The sequence below is a fragment of the Carassius gibelio genome, chromosome B3, assembly GCF_023724105.1.
Source record: "Carassius gibelio isolate Cgi1373 ecotype wild population from Czech Republic chromosome B3, carGib1.2-hapl.c, whole genome shotgun sequence".
NCBI lineage: Eukaryota > Metazoa > Chordata > Actinopteri > Cypriniformes > Cyprinidae > Carassius > Carassius gibelio.
The window spans coordinates 39,714,447-39,732,950 of NC_068398.1; the positions used below are offsets into that span (position 1 = coordinate 39,714,447).

General features: G+C 38.1%; 1 protein-coding gene across 1 annotated transcript; it reads left to right on the forward strand.

Moving 5' to 3' along the window:
- The first annotated feature begins 2,879 nt into the window (after positions 1-2,879).
- Positions 2,880-5,035, forward strand: LOC127953038 (E3 SUMO-protein ligase ZBED1-like). The gene is made up of 2 exons (XM_052551932.1): positions 2,880-3,950; positions 4,244-5,035. The coding sequence occupies exons 1-2, from the start codon at positions 2,880-2,882 to the stop codon at positions 5,033-5,035; spliced, it is 1,863 nt and encodes a 620-aa protein (XP_052407892.1).
- The last annotated feature ends 13,469 nt before the right edge of the window (positions 5,036-18,504 follow it).

Genomic DNA, 18,504 nt, shown 5'->3' on the forward strand with positions numbered 1-18,504 from the left:
CCAACTTTTAGATGATCGTGGTGCTCTTTTTATTTATGAACATTTATGCAAGAATTCTCTTTTCTAGTCCCCCCAAGAGAATATGCCATTGTGGTGCAATTCCTGACTGTATTATACCTTTAATAAAATCTGGCCCTAAAGGCTCATTAGACTATCCTCTTTTTGACAACACTAACTTATTTGTTGACCAAAGTCTTTTCAATACCATGTCAAACAAAGACATTCGTTCAATTATTAATAGATCTCAGATTTCTTTACCTGCTTGTGTGAGTTTTTGGAATAATATATTTAGTGATATAAAATGGGAAGATTTTTGGCTTCTTTGACAAAAACTCCTCTTACCTAATAAAGTTGTTTAAGTCTCTATTAAAATTATCCATAATTGTTATCCAATAAATTATAAACTTGCTGAATTTAACAATAGTATTTCACCCAATTGTTCCTTTTGTCTTCAGTATGAAGAAATGATCAACCATTTGTTTTGGGACTGTACTTCCTGTAAAGTCTTCTGGTTTAATTTTCTAATTTTGTTAAAAAATATTTATATTCAAACTTTTTTTAACCCCTAAAATTGTGTTTTTTGGTTATTCTTTGAATTTAGACCATTCTCACTCTAAATTTATTAAAAATCCCTACATTTTATTTTCAGGAAAGATTTTGATCTGTATGTAAACTCTTTAAGAAACTCAAATAATTCTTGCATGTAAGACTCTTTCCCAGATAGCAAGCATAGTCGGCCCGATTCTGTCTGAGTGTCGGCACAATCGGCTGGAGTCCGGGTCGGCTGACATACTGTCTCACGTGGTCACACCAAGTCTGGCGTCTTGTAGTTGTATTAGGTACATTGCATTGTATCTGTCCCTATTACGGCTTAAGTGTGACTGAGCAATGACTTGGAAATTAATGATGATGATGATGATATCAACATATGGCCTATAATACTTGTAATGTCCATTTTTACCCAGTAGATTTTTCATGATGATGATAAAATCATGATAAAATAATAATAATTATTATTAAATATTATAATAACACAACCTAATAAAAGTAATATTACAGAAACAACAAAAACAATTAAATAAGGGTAGATAAACATGAACAGTGCATTGTCTTTGTGGAAGGACATACGCTGCCCGATTGGAACTGACAGACCAGCCGTCACGCTGTTTGGCGCCATTTATAAATATGCGGCAGACGGATATCTATCAAGCACTCGGCCCGATTCTGTGGAGCGACAGTCGGCTCACTTGCTTTGAAACGGCCACAAGACGACTTTCGACATCAATTCTAATCCCACAGAGCGAGAAAAGGGACTTCGACGCTGAACTGGTAAGTGGAGCATTATTTAATTTTGTAAGATGTGAAATATACCAAAGTCTCTTTAAGACTATTAAGGGTATTCTATAGTCTTTGAATATAGCACAATCAAAACGGTTAATAAATTTGTCAACAAATTGTTAGCTAAACCGGAACTCTCCAATTTGTTATTCTAGATAAAGTTAATAAGTCAAGCCAGATATAGGCATAATTTAACTAGATTTAAGCCAACAATAAACATATGTGTTGCCTTAAAGTATTTATGGTTTAATATTAACTTACTTGAGTGGTTTAATGAACTTTGACTGCATAAGTGTACAAGCTATAGTTTTCAATGCTATTACGAAGCAGTGGAGGGCATAGAACTGCAGCACGAGCGTTAAAAGAATAAAAACAAAATTATGTGAACAAACTGCAAGTTTACATCACCCGTTACAGTATTTGAATAAGTTAACTATAAAAAAACAGCATGCGATTAAGTCTTAACTGTGGCGACTAAATGATATTCAATATTAGCCATTGACTAATAAATTATCAGATTTTACTCGCCAGTGTGAGAGTTGAAGATAAAGTATAAATTCTGCGCTGAACACTCTGACTGTGTACTTTTAGAGGTGGGCAGATCGATACTAATATCGATAATATCGATACCAACGTTGGTATCGGTATTGATCGATACCAACGTGAAAATATCGATACTTAAGTTTCAGTTTACTTAAGTTTCATTTTGCGACCTGGCCGTGTTTGTCAAAATGCTGCTGCTGCCACAGAGCAGAGCAAGCTCTCAAGAGTGCTGCTCGTACTTGACACTGCTCCCCCCCCCCTCCTGTGTTGTACCGTCATGTGACTCACCACTAGCGCTACCACCAGCAGTCAGGCATTTCTAACAGCAGTCAGTCAGAGGCGGAGAATGGCAGTAGAGAGAAAGAGGAGCGTTGTATGGCTGTATTTTCAGGCCGAAAATGAGACAACAGCGACTTGTACCATTGTAGAAAGTCTTTAAAATACAGTGGCAATACAACTAATTTGTACAAACATATGAAAAATCAAGGACCAGAAAATGCAGAGCTGCAGAAACGGAGAGAGGAGAACAAAGAACCACCATCAGTTCTAAATTTAGTAAAAATGTCTGCATTCATACGGTTACCAAGTTTTAATTATAATTACTAAAGTTCTAACATTAAATAATACTTGATTATCAAGATATCACATTATAATGCTTCACTGACTATTAAGAGTGTACTTTCAGGTATTTAAAAATCTGTGCCAATTTAAAAACATATACAGTGTGTATGTATTTGTGTATATATATGTATGTGTGTATATTTGTATATTTGTATTTAGGGGTGCGCCAAAATATCGATATGACAATATATCGCGATATTTTCTCCCGCGATCGATTCTCGATGCGCTCTTGCCAAGTATCGATCTTAAAAGCCGTTATAAAACGCTCTATTAGTATTCATTATGCCTTGACCCTTCTCCAGAAGTAGATAGGGGGCGCGCGATGCGAGTTTGGCTGTTGTGTTGTGAGCGTAAAAGAAGACGTACACACACTTGAAATGGCGGAGTCAAGCGAGAAAAGTAGAAGTGAGAGCAAGAAGTTAAAGGACGCTCCAGCAACATTTAAATCCAAAGTGTGGACTTACTTTGGATTTTATAACAGTGCTGACGGGGCAAAGCTAGAAAAGGACTACACAATATGCAAGAACTGCTTTGCAAAAGTCCGCTACACGGGAAACACGACCAACATGCACAGCCACCTCTCGCGGCATCACCCGGAGCTCTGTGAGAAAGCCGTGGTTGGTGCTGGCTCAAAGCCGACACACCCCGGCGTAAACACCCTTTTCCAGGCAAAGCTACCACCTTGTTCTGCTAGGGCAAAGTCAATCACAAATGGGATCGCTGTTTACATGTGTAAAGGGCTCCGTCCGTACAGCGAGGTGGAGAACGAAGGGTTCTGCTTTTTAATGAATATCTTAGAGCCACGCTTTGATATTCCCTCTCGGAAATATTTTGCTGAAAAAATTATTCCGGCACTTTATGACCAGACCAGGGCTAAAGTTGAGTCGGAATTCGAGTCGGCAGAAAGAGTAGGGCTCACGTGTGACGGATGGACATCGAGAGCCACAGAGTCCTACATAACGGTCACTGTACATTTTATAAACGAAGACTGGGAAATTAAGTCATATGTCCTGCAAACCCGAGCAATGCACGAAACGCACACTGGGACACACATTGCCGATGTACTGAAAGCCGCAGTGGGGGAGTGGAATCTTGACGCTAAGAAGCCAGTGGTTGTCACCGACAACGCATCAAACATGCGTGTAGCAATGGACTTGACAGGATACCAACATGTTAGATGTTTTGCTCATGTTTTAAATCTTGCATCCCAACGTGCGCTGAAAATAGCTGCTGTTACCAAGGTACTTGTCAAAGTTAGGAGGATCTCAACATTCTTTCATCGAAGCACAACTGGAGCAGAAGCACTGAAAAGAAACCAGGAACTCCTTGGCCTCCCCCTTCACAAGCTCATCACGGACATGCCTGTTCGTTGGAATAGTGCCTATGAGATGATCTCCAGGTTTCTTGAGCAACAGCCAGCTGTCTGTGCTGCCCTCTTATCACCAGAGGTAAGAAACGTTTGCAATGTAGAAGTTGTAATCTATATGTGTAATAAATGTGAATAATTTATCGTGTACAATTAATACGTTTGTAAATAAATACTAATTCATATGATATAAACTTGCTTGATACAATGAATAAATACTTTATACATATTAAATATGTATATACTGTATGTATAAACTCCAAATAAAAACATTAGATTACATCATACAGTTCATGCTTTATTTGCTTTAAAATAAAGAACACTAATTATATACATTTTATTAATAAATTGTATTTTTCTTTTTTTTTTCTTAAGGTGAGAAAGAATGTGACTGACTGTGCTCTGACAGAGAATGACATCTCAAGTGCTGAAAATATGGTGGAAGCATTTAGACCAATGCTTGTGGCAACAAATATCATGTGTGAGGAAAAGAATCCCACCATTTCAGTGGTTGCTCCTCTTCATGCCCAACTGCTGCGAGACACAACCAGCACTGAAGAAGATTCCCCTCTGGTTCGAGAGATTAAGGGAGCCATCAATCAAGACCTTTCAAAGAGATATCAATCAGAGGTGGAAAAAGATCTCCTACGCATGTCCTCAGCCCTGGACCCTAGATTTAAATCCCTTTTATTTCTGTCACCTGAAGAAGTGCAAGACACTTATGCAAAACTACAGTCAAAAGCTGCAGCTTTAAAAGAGGATGATCCAGTGCCTTGTGGTGATGTTCAGGGGGATTTAGAGGAAGAGGAGACCTGCACAGCAAAAAAAAGAAAGTCTGCACTTGTTGATCTTCTTGGTCAGACCTTCAAGAAGACCTCTTATGTCTCTACATCAGCAACCTCAATTGCAGAGAAGGAGATAAAACAATATCAAGATGCTCCTTCTCTGCCTCTCACTGAAGATCCACTGTTGTGGTGGAAATCTCAGCAACATGTGTTCCCTCTCCTTTCCAAGCTGGCCCATATGCATTTGTGTATTCCTGGGACCAGTGTAGCAGCTGAGAGGGTCTTTTCAACTGCAGGAGATATTATCAGTGCCCAAAGAAGTTCACTCACTCCTGAACATGCTGACCAACTCCTCTTTCTCAAGAAAAATATGAACATATAAAACGCATCACATGAAGCTGTTTTCTATTTTGTTCTGAAAAATGTTTATTTTTGAATGCACTTTAAGTTAGGTACATTTTAGATGTACTTTATCCCTGATATATTTTATTTTTTATTTGAAAGCAGTAGCCCAAAGGTTTATGTTTCTTGCACTTAATAGTGTCACTGTTCATGTTTATGAAGGACAATCATATAGTATTGTTTATACTGAATCTGTCCTCAGCCTTACAGCTGTTTTGCACCCAAATGGTGTCACCGTTTGTCGAAGACATAGTATTACTACTGATTGCAGCAATGTTACACTAAAATAGTGTCTGTGACTGTTTTGTTGCAACTAAGTCACAACTTGTTTTTGTTTCATCCAAAAATAAATCAATGGAGACTCATTTTACTAATTAAAAAAAAAACTTCTTATTTCTTCAAACATGATATATTGTGAGTTATTACTGATAATATATTGATTATCGCCATATCGTGATATTATCATATCGTGAGCAATGTGTCGCGTATCGTATCGTATCGTGAAGTACCCAGTGATTCCCAGCCCTATTTGTATTCATGGAAATGACTAAAGTAGTCAAACCTGTTCACTGGAAGCGGGTGAGCAAATACTTTTGGCAATGTAGTGAATGTGTGCAAAAAAAAAGTTGACACCTGTGTATATACTTGTAAATACTACACTTGAGTCACACGAGGTAGAGCTGGTTCCAGCCATTTGGGTGGAGAATGGCCAGTGCTATTGGCCTAATTCACTGAGGGGTATGGCCCTTCACCTGGCCATTAAAAACAAGACACCTCCTAACTGTGACTGGGGAAGTTGGGAAGTCCGAACAATGTTTTCAACAGGTGAATTTTACATTTTCATGCTAGGTTTCACTTTTTCTTCCACATTATTGTAACTTTATTTATTCTTGATCATAAGTTAATTGTCATGTAATGTGGGATCACAGAATTCTGTAGTCCATTATTAGATTATATTGTCCACTCAGCAGTCTAACAGACCATTATTAGGCTATTTTTTTTTTTTTACAATTAGCAAGAAGTTGGCGATTTAGAAGTTTCCATTTCATTTTGATTAATTAATATTTAGTTTAACATAGGAAGAGTGTATGAATCGGCCCACCTGGAGGTTGCTTACTGGATTCAGAGGAGTCTGGCCCACCCCCAAAGCAACTTCTTCCACCTGCCCCCACTGTAAACCTCCCTGTAGTCATCCCAAACACCACTTTCACCCCTGTTCCCATCACCACATTGCCAGCAGCACCACCACCACCACAAGGGTCATATACAGAGATGCTGCAAAATTGGCAGCCGATGGACGATGTGCCACGTGAGTGTATTCCTTCGCTTTTGATTTGAGTTTCTTTTGTAAGTATTTCATTTGTAGGACTTTTTCCTCAATTCACAACAGTGTTCTTTTATAATGCTGCGGAATTGTCAGACGTTCCAAATTGCCCCCCAGCAATCATCAGAACCAGGTTGGTCCTACACTGATTTCCACTCAGTCATCTTTTAAGTTTATTGTTTTTTTTTAATAAGACTGACGATGACATTGTACAGTTTTGTAGTGTGTATTATAATTGTAAAATATTGTAAATGTCTTAACTTAGCCCTGCTGAGGGAGGTTTTAAAAAAATTAGAGATGGTGCTGGACCAGTAATCCACCATCCTCAGATTGTTGCAGCTACTGGAAGACCAGGGACAGCTTTTGGACATTGAGGAAGGTTTGCTGCCCCTGCAAGAACTTCCACGACTGCTCAGCCTTGAGCAAAGGATTCAGCAGAGCCCAGATTACAAGCAAAAACTTTTAAGATGCTTTCTTTTTTTTTTCTTTTTTTTTTACAATTGTTTGCACAATTACACAGTTACTGATCTTTTGTTTTGTTTTAACTGGTACAAAAATTAGGGCTGTAATGATACGCTCTCTGGAATCAATCTTATCATAATTCTTGGGTGCCAAATTGTTATGCAATTGACCATGTATATAACCATACCAGGTATGGGCAATGTATGGGTCTGTAGGATAGCCAAAGAAGCGTTATCAGCACAATGGTATAAAATTGTGCATTTCTTGTCTATTACCACGTACTGCCACTTATACCAACATTGGAAATAACTGCAGTTAGAATAGCTAAATATGTTGGAGAGCGATGAGGGACTATATTGTATTGCAACTTCACTATTAACCTTGAATCACTAGTTAGAGAGGGAGAAAAAGAGGGAGAGAAAGCAGAGCCCCAAGAAGAGCTCCAGCAAAGAAAAGAGGCAGTAAAGGAAAGTGACAGAGCAACAGTTACAATCTTTAAACGTTGAATCAACGTTGTTTCAACGTTGAAACCACAACTGACCTTATTTCAACCATATTTCAACGTTGAAGGTCGGTCATGTGCCGGCTGGGACAAGCCCCAAACTCGGCAGATACCTGCAGCATAGGGGGGTGCTTTATGCTATATCTTTTCAGACTGATCAGACTTAAAGTTTTTTTTTTTAAATACATTACCCATAGACTTACATTATCTGACAAAAATTGCGCCCCTAGTTGCAATACCCGAGATTAAGGGAGGAGTCGGTTTTCGTTTCACTTTTAAACCGGTTAAAAATACCAAGTAAATAATAGAATTTCCCTCAAACTGACAAGCTAAACCAACATATCTGATTATTACAGGGGTCAGGGCTCATTAATAATTGATTTCTGGGCAGAGAGCAGTCAGAAAGACGAGAGAAGAATCACTGCTGCTCAGCTCAGGCATTGTCTCCACGGAGTTCACAACGATCAAATTCATTCTTATTTAAGACCTTTTAAATCGGCGATTGCACGCAATCTACCCGTTAGAACACACCAAGAGCTAAATTCAGATGTTTCTGAACTGTTTAAAGTAATAACATGATATATTAGCGGCAGCCAACTGCCCGCGAGCTCGCGATGTATTTCTCTGAACACTTGAAGTCCACATGACAGCCGCGTTTCTGGGCGAGATCAGGCAAATAAATAGGCTACACATTTCATTCACACTGACAAGCTAAACCAACATATGTTATTATACCGGGTCAGATCTCATTAATAAATTATGTCTCTGGCCAAAGAACAGAGAGAAAGACGAGAGAGAAATGAGCGCTTCATCAGCATTTTTTAAGAGCTTCCAAAAATAATTTCACAGCGAATGCACTAATCCAGAATTCAGGGTGTTTTTGAGATGTTTATGTGTGCAAAATGAAATATAATTTGACAGCGTGATACAGCTTATGAATACTGAAAAGGAAAAAAAGTCACGACAGCCTTTTAACTCTGGAGTCGATTAACGCATACACGCGTTTTGAGTCATTTTCTCCTGATAACCCCGAAAATTACTTAAATTACACTTTCAGTTTTAATGGTACAGATAAGAGCAATACATTAATCGAATCTGTAAAGGGTCTACTTTTTTTTGGATACAAACATAATAACAACAAAACTTTGTGCACTTATAAAATAAAGATAACAAACAAGGTGTGCTGTCTGCAGCCTTGGTCTGCGCTGATCTTCATTTACAAACACGTCATTAAAATGAACTGCAACTCCATGAATACTCAACGAAGAGACATGAGAGATATATCTATAGAAAGCTTGACATGTCTACTTTTAAACCAAACAAGTGCTGCAGAACAAATATTCTGTGATAAAGTAATTCATATCAAAACAACGCGATGTCCTTTTTTCACGTCTAATGTGTATGGAAGGCCAAGAGGGTCAAATACACGTGAATTTTAACGTGTCTCTGTAAAGGGTCTACTTTTTTTGGATACAAAAATAATAACAACAAAACTTTGGTTACTTATAAAATAAAGATAACAAACAAGGTGTGCTGTCTGCAGCCTTGGTCTGCGCTGATCTTCATTTACAAACACGTCATTAAAATGAACTGTAACTCCATGAATACTCAACGAAGAGACATGAGAGATATATCTATAGAAAGAAAGTGAAAAAAAAGAAAGTGACGTGACATTCAGCCAAGTATGGTGACCCCAGTGATGGAGTACTCGAGTCCTGGACTCGGACTCGAGTCCGACTCGAGTCACTATTCTTTGGACCCGAGTCCGACTCGAGACTCCATTCTCTGGACTCGTGACTCGACTTGGACTCGTGGACTGATGACTCGTACTTGGACTCGGACTCGGATTTGAGCATTCATCACGTTGTTTTTGACAAAAAATATTATAAAAAATGTTTCGTGCCCAAGACCGGCCGGGATCAGACACTGCTACCGCTCGCTCTCTTTGCTTGACAACACACTCACTGACGTCACTCACTTTACTTTTTTTCCAAAACGCTCGGGCACTTGCGGGAAAGGATGAAGCTGATTGGTTAGTTCTTGTCACATGACCCGCGGTGCGCTTGTGGGATTCTGAAAAGTTGAGATGTTTTTAACTCGTTGCGCGTTGCGAACGCGCCTGGATGCTTCCATTATGAGCGCGCATACCGCGCACCTACATTGGAAATAACGAACATGAGCGTTACACACACACACACACGCTAAATCACTCGTCGATGAGCGTGAGAGAGCGTTTGTGTGTGAGTGATCACTCACACACAAACGCGCTCTCTCTTTCTCTCTCTCTCACACACACACACACACACACAATCATTGTAATATGCACGTTTCTTTTTTTCGCCTAGTGTATTTCTGTAATACAGTGTTAAAGGATTAATTCACACAAAAAATGAAAATTTCCTAATCATTTACTCCTCCCAATGCCATCCAGTATATCTATGCCGTTTTTTTCTTAAATTAAGTTCTTTTAAGGAAAACATTTAATGATGTTTTCTTCATATAATGGACTTCAATGCCTACCAACTCAGTTGGTTGCTATTGTTTCCTCAAAAAAAAAAAAAAAAACTCTTCTTTGGTGACTCGGACTTGGACTCGGACTCGAACACTGAGACTCGAGACTCGACTTGGACTCGACAGTTGGTGACTCGACTACAACACTGGGTGACCCATACTCAGAATTTGTGCTCTGCATTTAACCCATCCGAAGTGCACACACACAGAGCAGTGTACACACACACACACTGTGAACACACACCCGGAGCAGTGGGCAGCCATTTATGCTGCGGCACCCGGGGAGCAGTTGGGGGTTCGATGCCTTGCTCAAGGGCACCTAATTCATGGTATTGGAAGTGGAGAGAGAACTGTACATGCACTCCCCCCACCCACAATTCCTGCCGGCCCGGGACTCGAGCTCACAACCTTTCGATTGGGAGTCCGACTCTCTAACCATTAGGCCACGACTTCCTCGAGATGTATTTCTCTGAACACTTGAAGAGAATTTACAGCCTGTCACATTAAAACACTGCAGCGAAACGGCACAAAACAATTAGACGAATATATTATACACATGAAAATGAGTGTTTATATCTGCTTGTGAGATTTTATCTGTCAGGCTGAACCTCACATATCGATTGCCATCGTCACAACATGGTAAAATTAATTTATATATATTTTTAAGAGCTTCTTAAAATAATACAATCCACTCATTAGAACAAAACAAGAGCAAAATCCAGGTGTTTGTTGAGCCGTGCAAAACGAAATATCATTTGACATCGAGGGAGAAAAAGTCACATGACAGCAGCGTTTTGGAGAGAGATCGGATAAATACACATTTCATTCACACTGCCAAGCTAAACCAACATATGTTATTATACCGGATCGGATCTCATTAATAAATTAAGTCTCAGGCCAAAGAACCGAGAGAAAGACGAGAGCGAAATGAGCGCTTCATCAGCAGCCCATATGACAGAGTAATACAGCTTATGAATACTGGAAGGAAAAAAAGTAACGACCCAGTTAGCTATTACATTTGGCCCGGATCCGTTTTAAGCCCCTTGCCTCCGTTTCTATCTTAGAGATGTTTTCTGATTGGGAACCAGATCCGTGCCAGATAGAGGTTTCAGCTTAAACATTCTAACTGCCATCAGTTCAGTATTTATATCATTTTACAGATCTGGCCCAGATCACTTTTCCCATAGGTAACCGAAAGACATTAGCTGTGTCTGACACTGATTTGGTCCAGATCTGCAATATGAATCTGAGCCGATACTGTTTTCACATAGGCTACACTGGTGTGGCCCGAATCTGTGATACATATCTAAGCCGACTGCATTTAAAAAAGGGCTAAAAACTGCTCTGGCCCATATCTGCAAAACGGATTTGAGCCAACACTGTTTTGACCTAGACTTTCAGAGACTACCTGATGTGGACCACATCCGAAATACTTTTCTCAAACTGTGTGAAGAACTCCGTGGAATAAACATTTTCAAAACAACATGGTTACCTGTCTGCATTTTTTTTTTTCTATCTAGAGCATGAGATAAATGGATTGTCATTAAGCTGAGCAATATTATCAGTGTTTAAAAACTATGCAGCAACATTTTGTGATGCTATAAGGTCCATTACAGCACAGGTCCGTTTGAGCTCCGTTTTAGGTCCGTTTTACAACAGCGGCAAAAGTGCCAAGTAAACGTTGGGTCTCGCTTGACTGTCGTCTTGCAGATACGGTCCACATTCGTACTACGGACTTCAGTCAGAAGCTCTAAAAAATAATAAAAAATATCATCAAACCAAGCTGTCAACGGAGATTTATCTGACCAGCTAGGCTACCACACGTAAGTTTTTATGTGTCTATGTGTTTATTATGTACATCTATTTTTATGCGTTTATTCTAATTTACTGTCTATTACTTAAATGTGCAAGTGAAATGCTGTTTGCTTGGTAGATAGCAGTTACAGGCTGTTATTTGCGCCCCAGTCTGTGTTATGTTAAAGCCGCATCTGCTATAGCGCTATGAGTGTAGCACAGAATAGACCAATTATAGGATAACCGAATCAACTTTTTAATATCATAGCATATTTTTGTGCTGAATTTTAAAAGTTAGTCTTAGCGATGTCCAGACGAGTAAAAAACTTTTTGCGCATTTTAATGTAACGGAAACAGGTCAATTTAGCTCAAAGGGAATCATGTAAGATTTTAAAGGGAATTTGAACAGAATCACTGTTTCACGGCTGGTCACTGAGACGCCCTGCGATTCAGTGAACGAGCCGTTTAACATCAAATCTGCACTGGATACTAATATCCAAACTATAGTGCAACACTATCAATTAGCACAGTAACACGATCGACAGTTTAAGACATTAACTTGTAAGCACAAAACACAAGATACTTCTCTTTTCAATATGAATAAGGCTTAAGGCTTTATTAGATAAATCTAAGACATATAAACTAATCTAACACATAAATGCACGCACACACACATTCACACAAGTTGCAGGAAGGTCGAAAGTTATGGAAAGATGAGTTTAAGAGAATGGAAATATGGAATCCCAAGTTTACAGCAATACGTTAAATTGCATAGACATGAACAACCACCAATCACGTAATTAGCCCTCGCATTGAGTTCCTCAATAAGGTTAAAATTATATTAGATACACCAGTAAAGGTCACAGTCTGGAGTTTACTTGCGTCTCCTGTGAAAAGTTGTCACTGATTGGCTGGAAGTTCAGTAGTCCTTGAAGTGACGTCTTGGGAAGCCCGTGGTTGTTGGGCGTTGGCTGAAGATGGAGTTGTGTGGGCTGGTTGAAGTTGAACGGGCACCCGAGGTCAGGCGTCGGAGACTCAACGTTTCAAAACTTAAGTCAGAACACGAAACTCTCAAACAGAAAAGAAAAGAAATAAAGTTTGACGAGACAATGATGACTAACAGCATAGCTAAAAACTAAGCTAAAAGGCTAAAGCTAGGTAGCAAAGCTACAAGCTAAAAGCTTAAAGCAAACTAAAAGCAGACATGGCTAATAGCAGAAGCAAGGCTAGAGACTAAAAGCAAGATTTTATGGCGTCCAAAGTATTTATACTGGCCTGTTGGCCACACCTCAAATGTTGTCTTGACCAATCAGATATTGTCTTGGCTCGGGGGTATCATAAATCATTTGTTTATCTTACCAAGCATGTGGTCCAAATTTTCCTGCTCTTGCAGGGTATGATTTTGGACATGATTCCTTTAACACGAATATGATAAATGTGACAAATAAATGATTGTCAGGACAATATCAAGCAAGCAGATTCGATCACACACATACCAAACACAATTATGAATCGTTAAGCTATGCCATATTTATTTAAAAAAACATACACAATAAGTGATTATAACATGATAGTCAAATGTGTGGGTTACACATAAATGAATATGGAGTGAAGCGATGGACTGATTCATTTATAAGTCTTTTTGAGTTCATTCTGGTCCATATATATGTACAAAAGCAGTTTCTTTGCCATTCTCATGACAAAGACTTTTCTGTGAAGACAGAGGTTTACAGCCCCTCCCCCCTTATGAATTTCAGTCTGGTTCTGCTAGGTGGGGGAAAGTCAATGGAAGTGTTTAACTCATGGGTTTCCATGTGATGTCCAGCGTTGCATTTCAATTACGAACAACACATTTGAAACCAAATTTCTCTTCTTCGAATTGAAATTGTCAATAATTGTTCTAGTGGTGTTAATGATCAAAGCTGTTGTGTGAACAAGTTGGTTGGTCATCTTGCTTGGGACTTGTGGCACTAGAACTGATTTATGACTTCCTGAGGAATTCGGCTCGTGTTCCAAACACACAGCTTTGATAGACTCTTTAATTTGTCTGGTTCGACTCATTTCTGTTACATTAATGAGGGGTCAAATACACGTGAATTTTAACGCGTCTCTGTAAAGGGTCTACTTTTTTTTGGATACAAACATAATAACAACAAAACTTTGGGCACTTATAAAATAAAGATAACAAACAAGGTGTGCTGTCTGCAGCCTTGGTCTGCGCTGATCTTCATTTACAAACACGTCATTAAAATGAACTGCAACTCCATGAATACTCAACGAAGAGACAAGAGAGATCTATAGAAAGCTTGACATGTCTACTTTTAAACTAAACAAGTGCTGCCGAACAAATATTCTGTGATAAAGTAATCCATATCAAAATAACGCAATGTCCTTTTTTCACGTCTCCCTTCATTATATCTAATGTGTATGTAAGACCAAGAGGGTCAAATAAACGTGAATTTTAACGCGTCAACAACACGTTAAATACGTGTATTTCATGCGTAGGCAACACATATTTAATATTATGTATTTATCGGCGCTGCACAACATGGTAAAGTCATTTATATATTTTTTTAAGAGCTTCTTAAAATACTATATTACTCCGATATTATATCCAATATTATTTAACGCGTTAAATACGTGTGAAAAATCAGCGGTTATTTAACGTGTATTTCACGTGTTAAATACACGTGAAATACATGTGAAGTACACGTTAAAAATCAGTTTGAACGGGTTAATGTCATTGGCTGCTGAGGACTTGGGTCAAACCACTTCTATGAGCTTAGAGGGGTGTACCATTCATAGACAGGCAACCACCATTTAAAATGCTATAGATCAACTTATTCAGCCTTATTATTTAGTCTTTTTTCTTTTCTGTTTTGTATAGCCTATAGAAATAATATATTTAAGTTTCAGTTTTATGAAATATTTATTTTATAATAAATATTAATTAAAATTTTGTGGTGATAGTATAAAGTTTAAAAAAGTTACAGTATTTTTTAATGAAACAGGACTTTTTGTTTAGCTCTTGACTCGCCGAAGTATACTATATATAGTGTCCCTTCTTTAATTTTTCAGTAATGTGTGATAACTTAAAATATGTTGTCAGTACTATTAAAATAAGATTAAATTGAATGGTATTTAGGAGATTATGGTTTTTGCATGACTTATTTCGCATTCAGCTAGACAACCCTGTCGTAGCTGTTATCATAGCCTAGGCTTTTTATTAAAAAAGAAAACAGCAAGGGACCATGGAAAAAGACTGTTGCAGGTGTATTTTTTATGGTATTATTATTTAATTTTTTCTTTGCAGCGGGGCAACTCAAGAATGTTGGGCACACAAGTACTGTTGCTCTTTTGCCCCATGGCCAAGATGGCCAAGCCAACATCAAAGTTAGTTCACTAACTTTTAATTCTAGTTATTCTTCTCCTTCTTCTTCTTCTTCTTCTTCTTCTTCTTCTTCTTCTTATTCTTATTTTTCTGGCCGGAAAATTTTTGGACACCTACTCCTCCTAGACCGTTCAAGCTACATACTCCAAACTCGGGTCAGACCTTCATACTGTTCTGACTCGGTGTGCTATATCTTTTCAAACTGGTTTGAGTTATGGTTTTCTTAAAAATGTATATAAAAAATTAGGGCTGGGTAAAAAAAACGATTTTTCGATTAATCGTTTTTTAAAATGTGGTCGATTCAAAATCAATTCTCAAAAGCCATGAATCGATTTTTTTTTTCCATATTTATTTCCGCAGACATTGAACGTAAGATTAGCGTTAATCTAATTACAAATCTTCTCCACTAGATGTCACCCTCTTATGTGCCTTGTGCGATGTTACCAACGAATCTGTCATTCATTCATTCAGTTTAAAGCAGTGGTTCTCAACCCGCGGCCCGTCACAAATTCAAATGCGGTCCACCATTTGCTGAACACACACACACAAAACTTTTGCAACTCACTTGAAGAAGTTAAAGCAAATGGAAACACCATATACTATGCAGCAATCATCCTTAATTGAAAGAAATGTGGCAAAAAATCTCTGGAGAGAACCTTGTATTATTATATTCCAAAGTGCTTTCCATATTTGGATCAACACAGGCTACATTTGTGAACGCACATTTTCTGCAATGTTGTGAGTCAGGTCATGCTCTCGTTCGCGTCTTACAGACTGCATCTTAAAGCCTCTTAAACTTTCTGCGTCCGTGAGTCCGCTATGGACCGCTATGCAAGCTTGATGTAAACATCGCCATCGGAGAGTGTGTACCAAGGCTCTGAGCAGACAACCGCGCGGACAGGTGCGCGTGGTCAGTTGTGTTCAAAAGCACAATTGCACATGTTCAGGCAGTGTGAAGAAGCCCATTGCCAATCAAACCAATCGGGCCGGGCTCGGGCTTGTGCAGTAAATGAGCGGTCATGTAATGTGTTTCGATAAGCGCGAGAAAGATGCGAAAATGTATGCTGAGTAGTTGAAACGGAGGCTCGCTTCTGACGATTACGTTTTGGTAGTGTAACCCAGGTTACAAGAGCCAGCACCTGTGAATAGAGAAAAATATATATTACCACATATGTAAATAAAATAAGACTATTTTATTAATATCATCCCATTATTTTATTCATATTCATATTATATATCGAATTCTCAACTTATACTAAGTGAAATAATTAATAACAGAAATGTCTAGGAAAATAAGTAAAATTAGAAACTGGCCGTTTAAGAGTAACCCCTCCCTCAAGGTTGACGTCAAAAAGAAAAAACAGAAAAAAGGAAGAGAACGGTGAGAAGCGGAGACATGGCGATTTAGCAAAAACAGCTTTTGAACAGAGATTTAAAGTGTTTTAAGTTAAGTCGATCTGTAAGAGAAGTGTTTTGAAATATGAGAATAGTGTTCGCTCGTTAGCAGTAAAGTGGTGCTTACATTAGACGATTGCGATTGCACTGGATCTGAAGAAAATAGGAAACAGAAAAAAGTTAATTCACTCGAGAGAAACCAAAAGAGAGATTTTTATTTTTCCATCCGGGATTGTTCTGTTTACTCACTATTTTCTTGGTAAGTGAATTACATGTATATGTATTTGTCTGTCCTTTATATAAATTAGTTAGTGTAGTGTTTCACTACAAAACAAACGTCTAAATTATGCTTTATTTCTGTTCAATGTTTTAGAAGAAAAATATATGTGTATATATGTTGATTTGTGGTCAAATGGTTATTTTATGTCAATAATATGTGCTGAAAGTGTGATGCTAAGCACAGGGAGTTATGCTAACCATGCGGTCTTAGCTAATGGCTAACGCATTGATTTATATGGGTTGAGTAAGTTGAGCAAATCAGTTGTTGTATTTTAATGAGAAATGTGTTTAAAGGAAAAGAGATGTGTATATTGTGAGTGCAATTGTACATTTTTTCAGTGTGTTACTGAAATATGCTTTTGATATTGAGAGCTCTGATATTAATTGTAATTTTCTGCCTTGTTTTGCAAGGTTGGGTTTTTTTTTTTGTTGGTTTCTTTTCTTTTCTTTCTCTCTTCTTTGTTTATTGATGTTCCTGAGAGCAATGCTGATTCTGGATCTGGAGTTTTGTTGACGTTTGGGAGAATTGTTTCTGCTGTCCATCGAGAGACAGAGAGACACACGGTTGCAGAAACTGGCGAGCCATCCCATTTCATAGAATCTGGAAGTTGTTCATCACACTGGTAGGAAATATTGTGTAAACCTGTTTTTTACTTTTTTGGACACATTTTTTGCTAAGCATCGAAACTCTTTTCACTCAAGGATCTGAGTATTTTTGTTTCCACATTGGACATTTATTTCAAAGGACTAAGCATTTGCTTTGGACTGATACCTTTTCATCTGGTTATTTACCTGTGCATTTTTGTTGTTTACTTTCTGTTGAGTTTTCTGAAAGAGTGTAAAACATTGTTGGTTATTTTAAGAGTGAAACTTTGAATTTACATTTTCAAGAGTGTGAAGTTGTATCAAACCAAAGAGTTATATATATTATATCATAATCTCATTATACTATAGATAAATAAGTATAAAATAAATATAAATATATAATTAATATAATCAAATAATAGATAAACATATTAAGAGGTATTTAGGAGCTTTACATAAGGTGAGAGTTAAAGTGACTACTGTAAGTAGTTATTTCCATTAATTGAAAAGTGTTTGGTTCACTTGAGATTTACCATTGTCTATTCAAATTGTTATTCTTTTGCTCTTTCAAACAATCAAAATCTACATAAATACTTACCTTTTCCAGAAGTTGTTGTTGTGTTCTTTCTCCTGCTGCAATCCTGACTCCTGAGCGAACGTAGTCTTCTGATCCGGCCCCACACATACATAGAAGTAGCTGTGAAACCAAATTATTTCCTTCCGTGCATTCTTCGCGGGTGTTACAGGGGAAAACTTGGCGAGCCAGCCAGGAGTCTTGGTTGCAACAAGAGTCTGTGAAAGAACCAGAGAAAAATAAACCTGTGAGCCTCAGAAACTTAATCTTTAAAAGCAAAAGATGGAGATAGTGAAACAGGAAAACGTTAATGTAGAGAACGCACTTTTGATTGAAGGCCTTACGTTAACTGAAGTTGACAATGAAATAGAAAAATATTTGCAAAGATTTGGCTCAATTAGCAAAAATCTCATAATTGACGACCCAGAGTCTGAGTTCCATAGAAATGCTATTGTTGAATACAGCCACAACTCAGCGATCCAGAAGTTACTTCCCCTTCTGCCCTTGACTCTAGGCAGTCTTTCTGACCCAGCTGTCACTTTCCGTGTCCGTACCCTTCCTCCTGCATACACTAAGCCCACTAGTCGCACCGCCACAGAAGGGTATCTTGAAGAATTAAGAGCCATTGCCAA

Coding starts and splice junctions, on each gene's coding strand:
- LOC127953038 (XM_052551932.1), top strand. CDS start 2,880: ATGGCGGAGTCAAGCGAGAAAAGTAGAAGTGAGAGCAAGAAGTTAAAG. Junction 3,951..4,243: donor CTGCCCTCTTATCACCAGAG/GTAAGAAACGTT, acceptor TTTTTTCTTAAG/GTGAGAAAGAATGTGACTGA.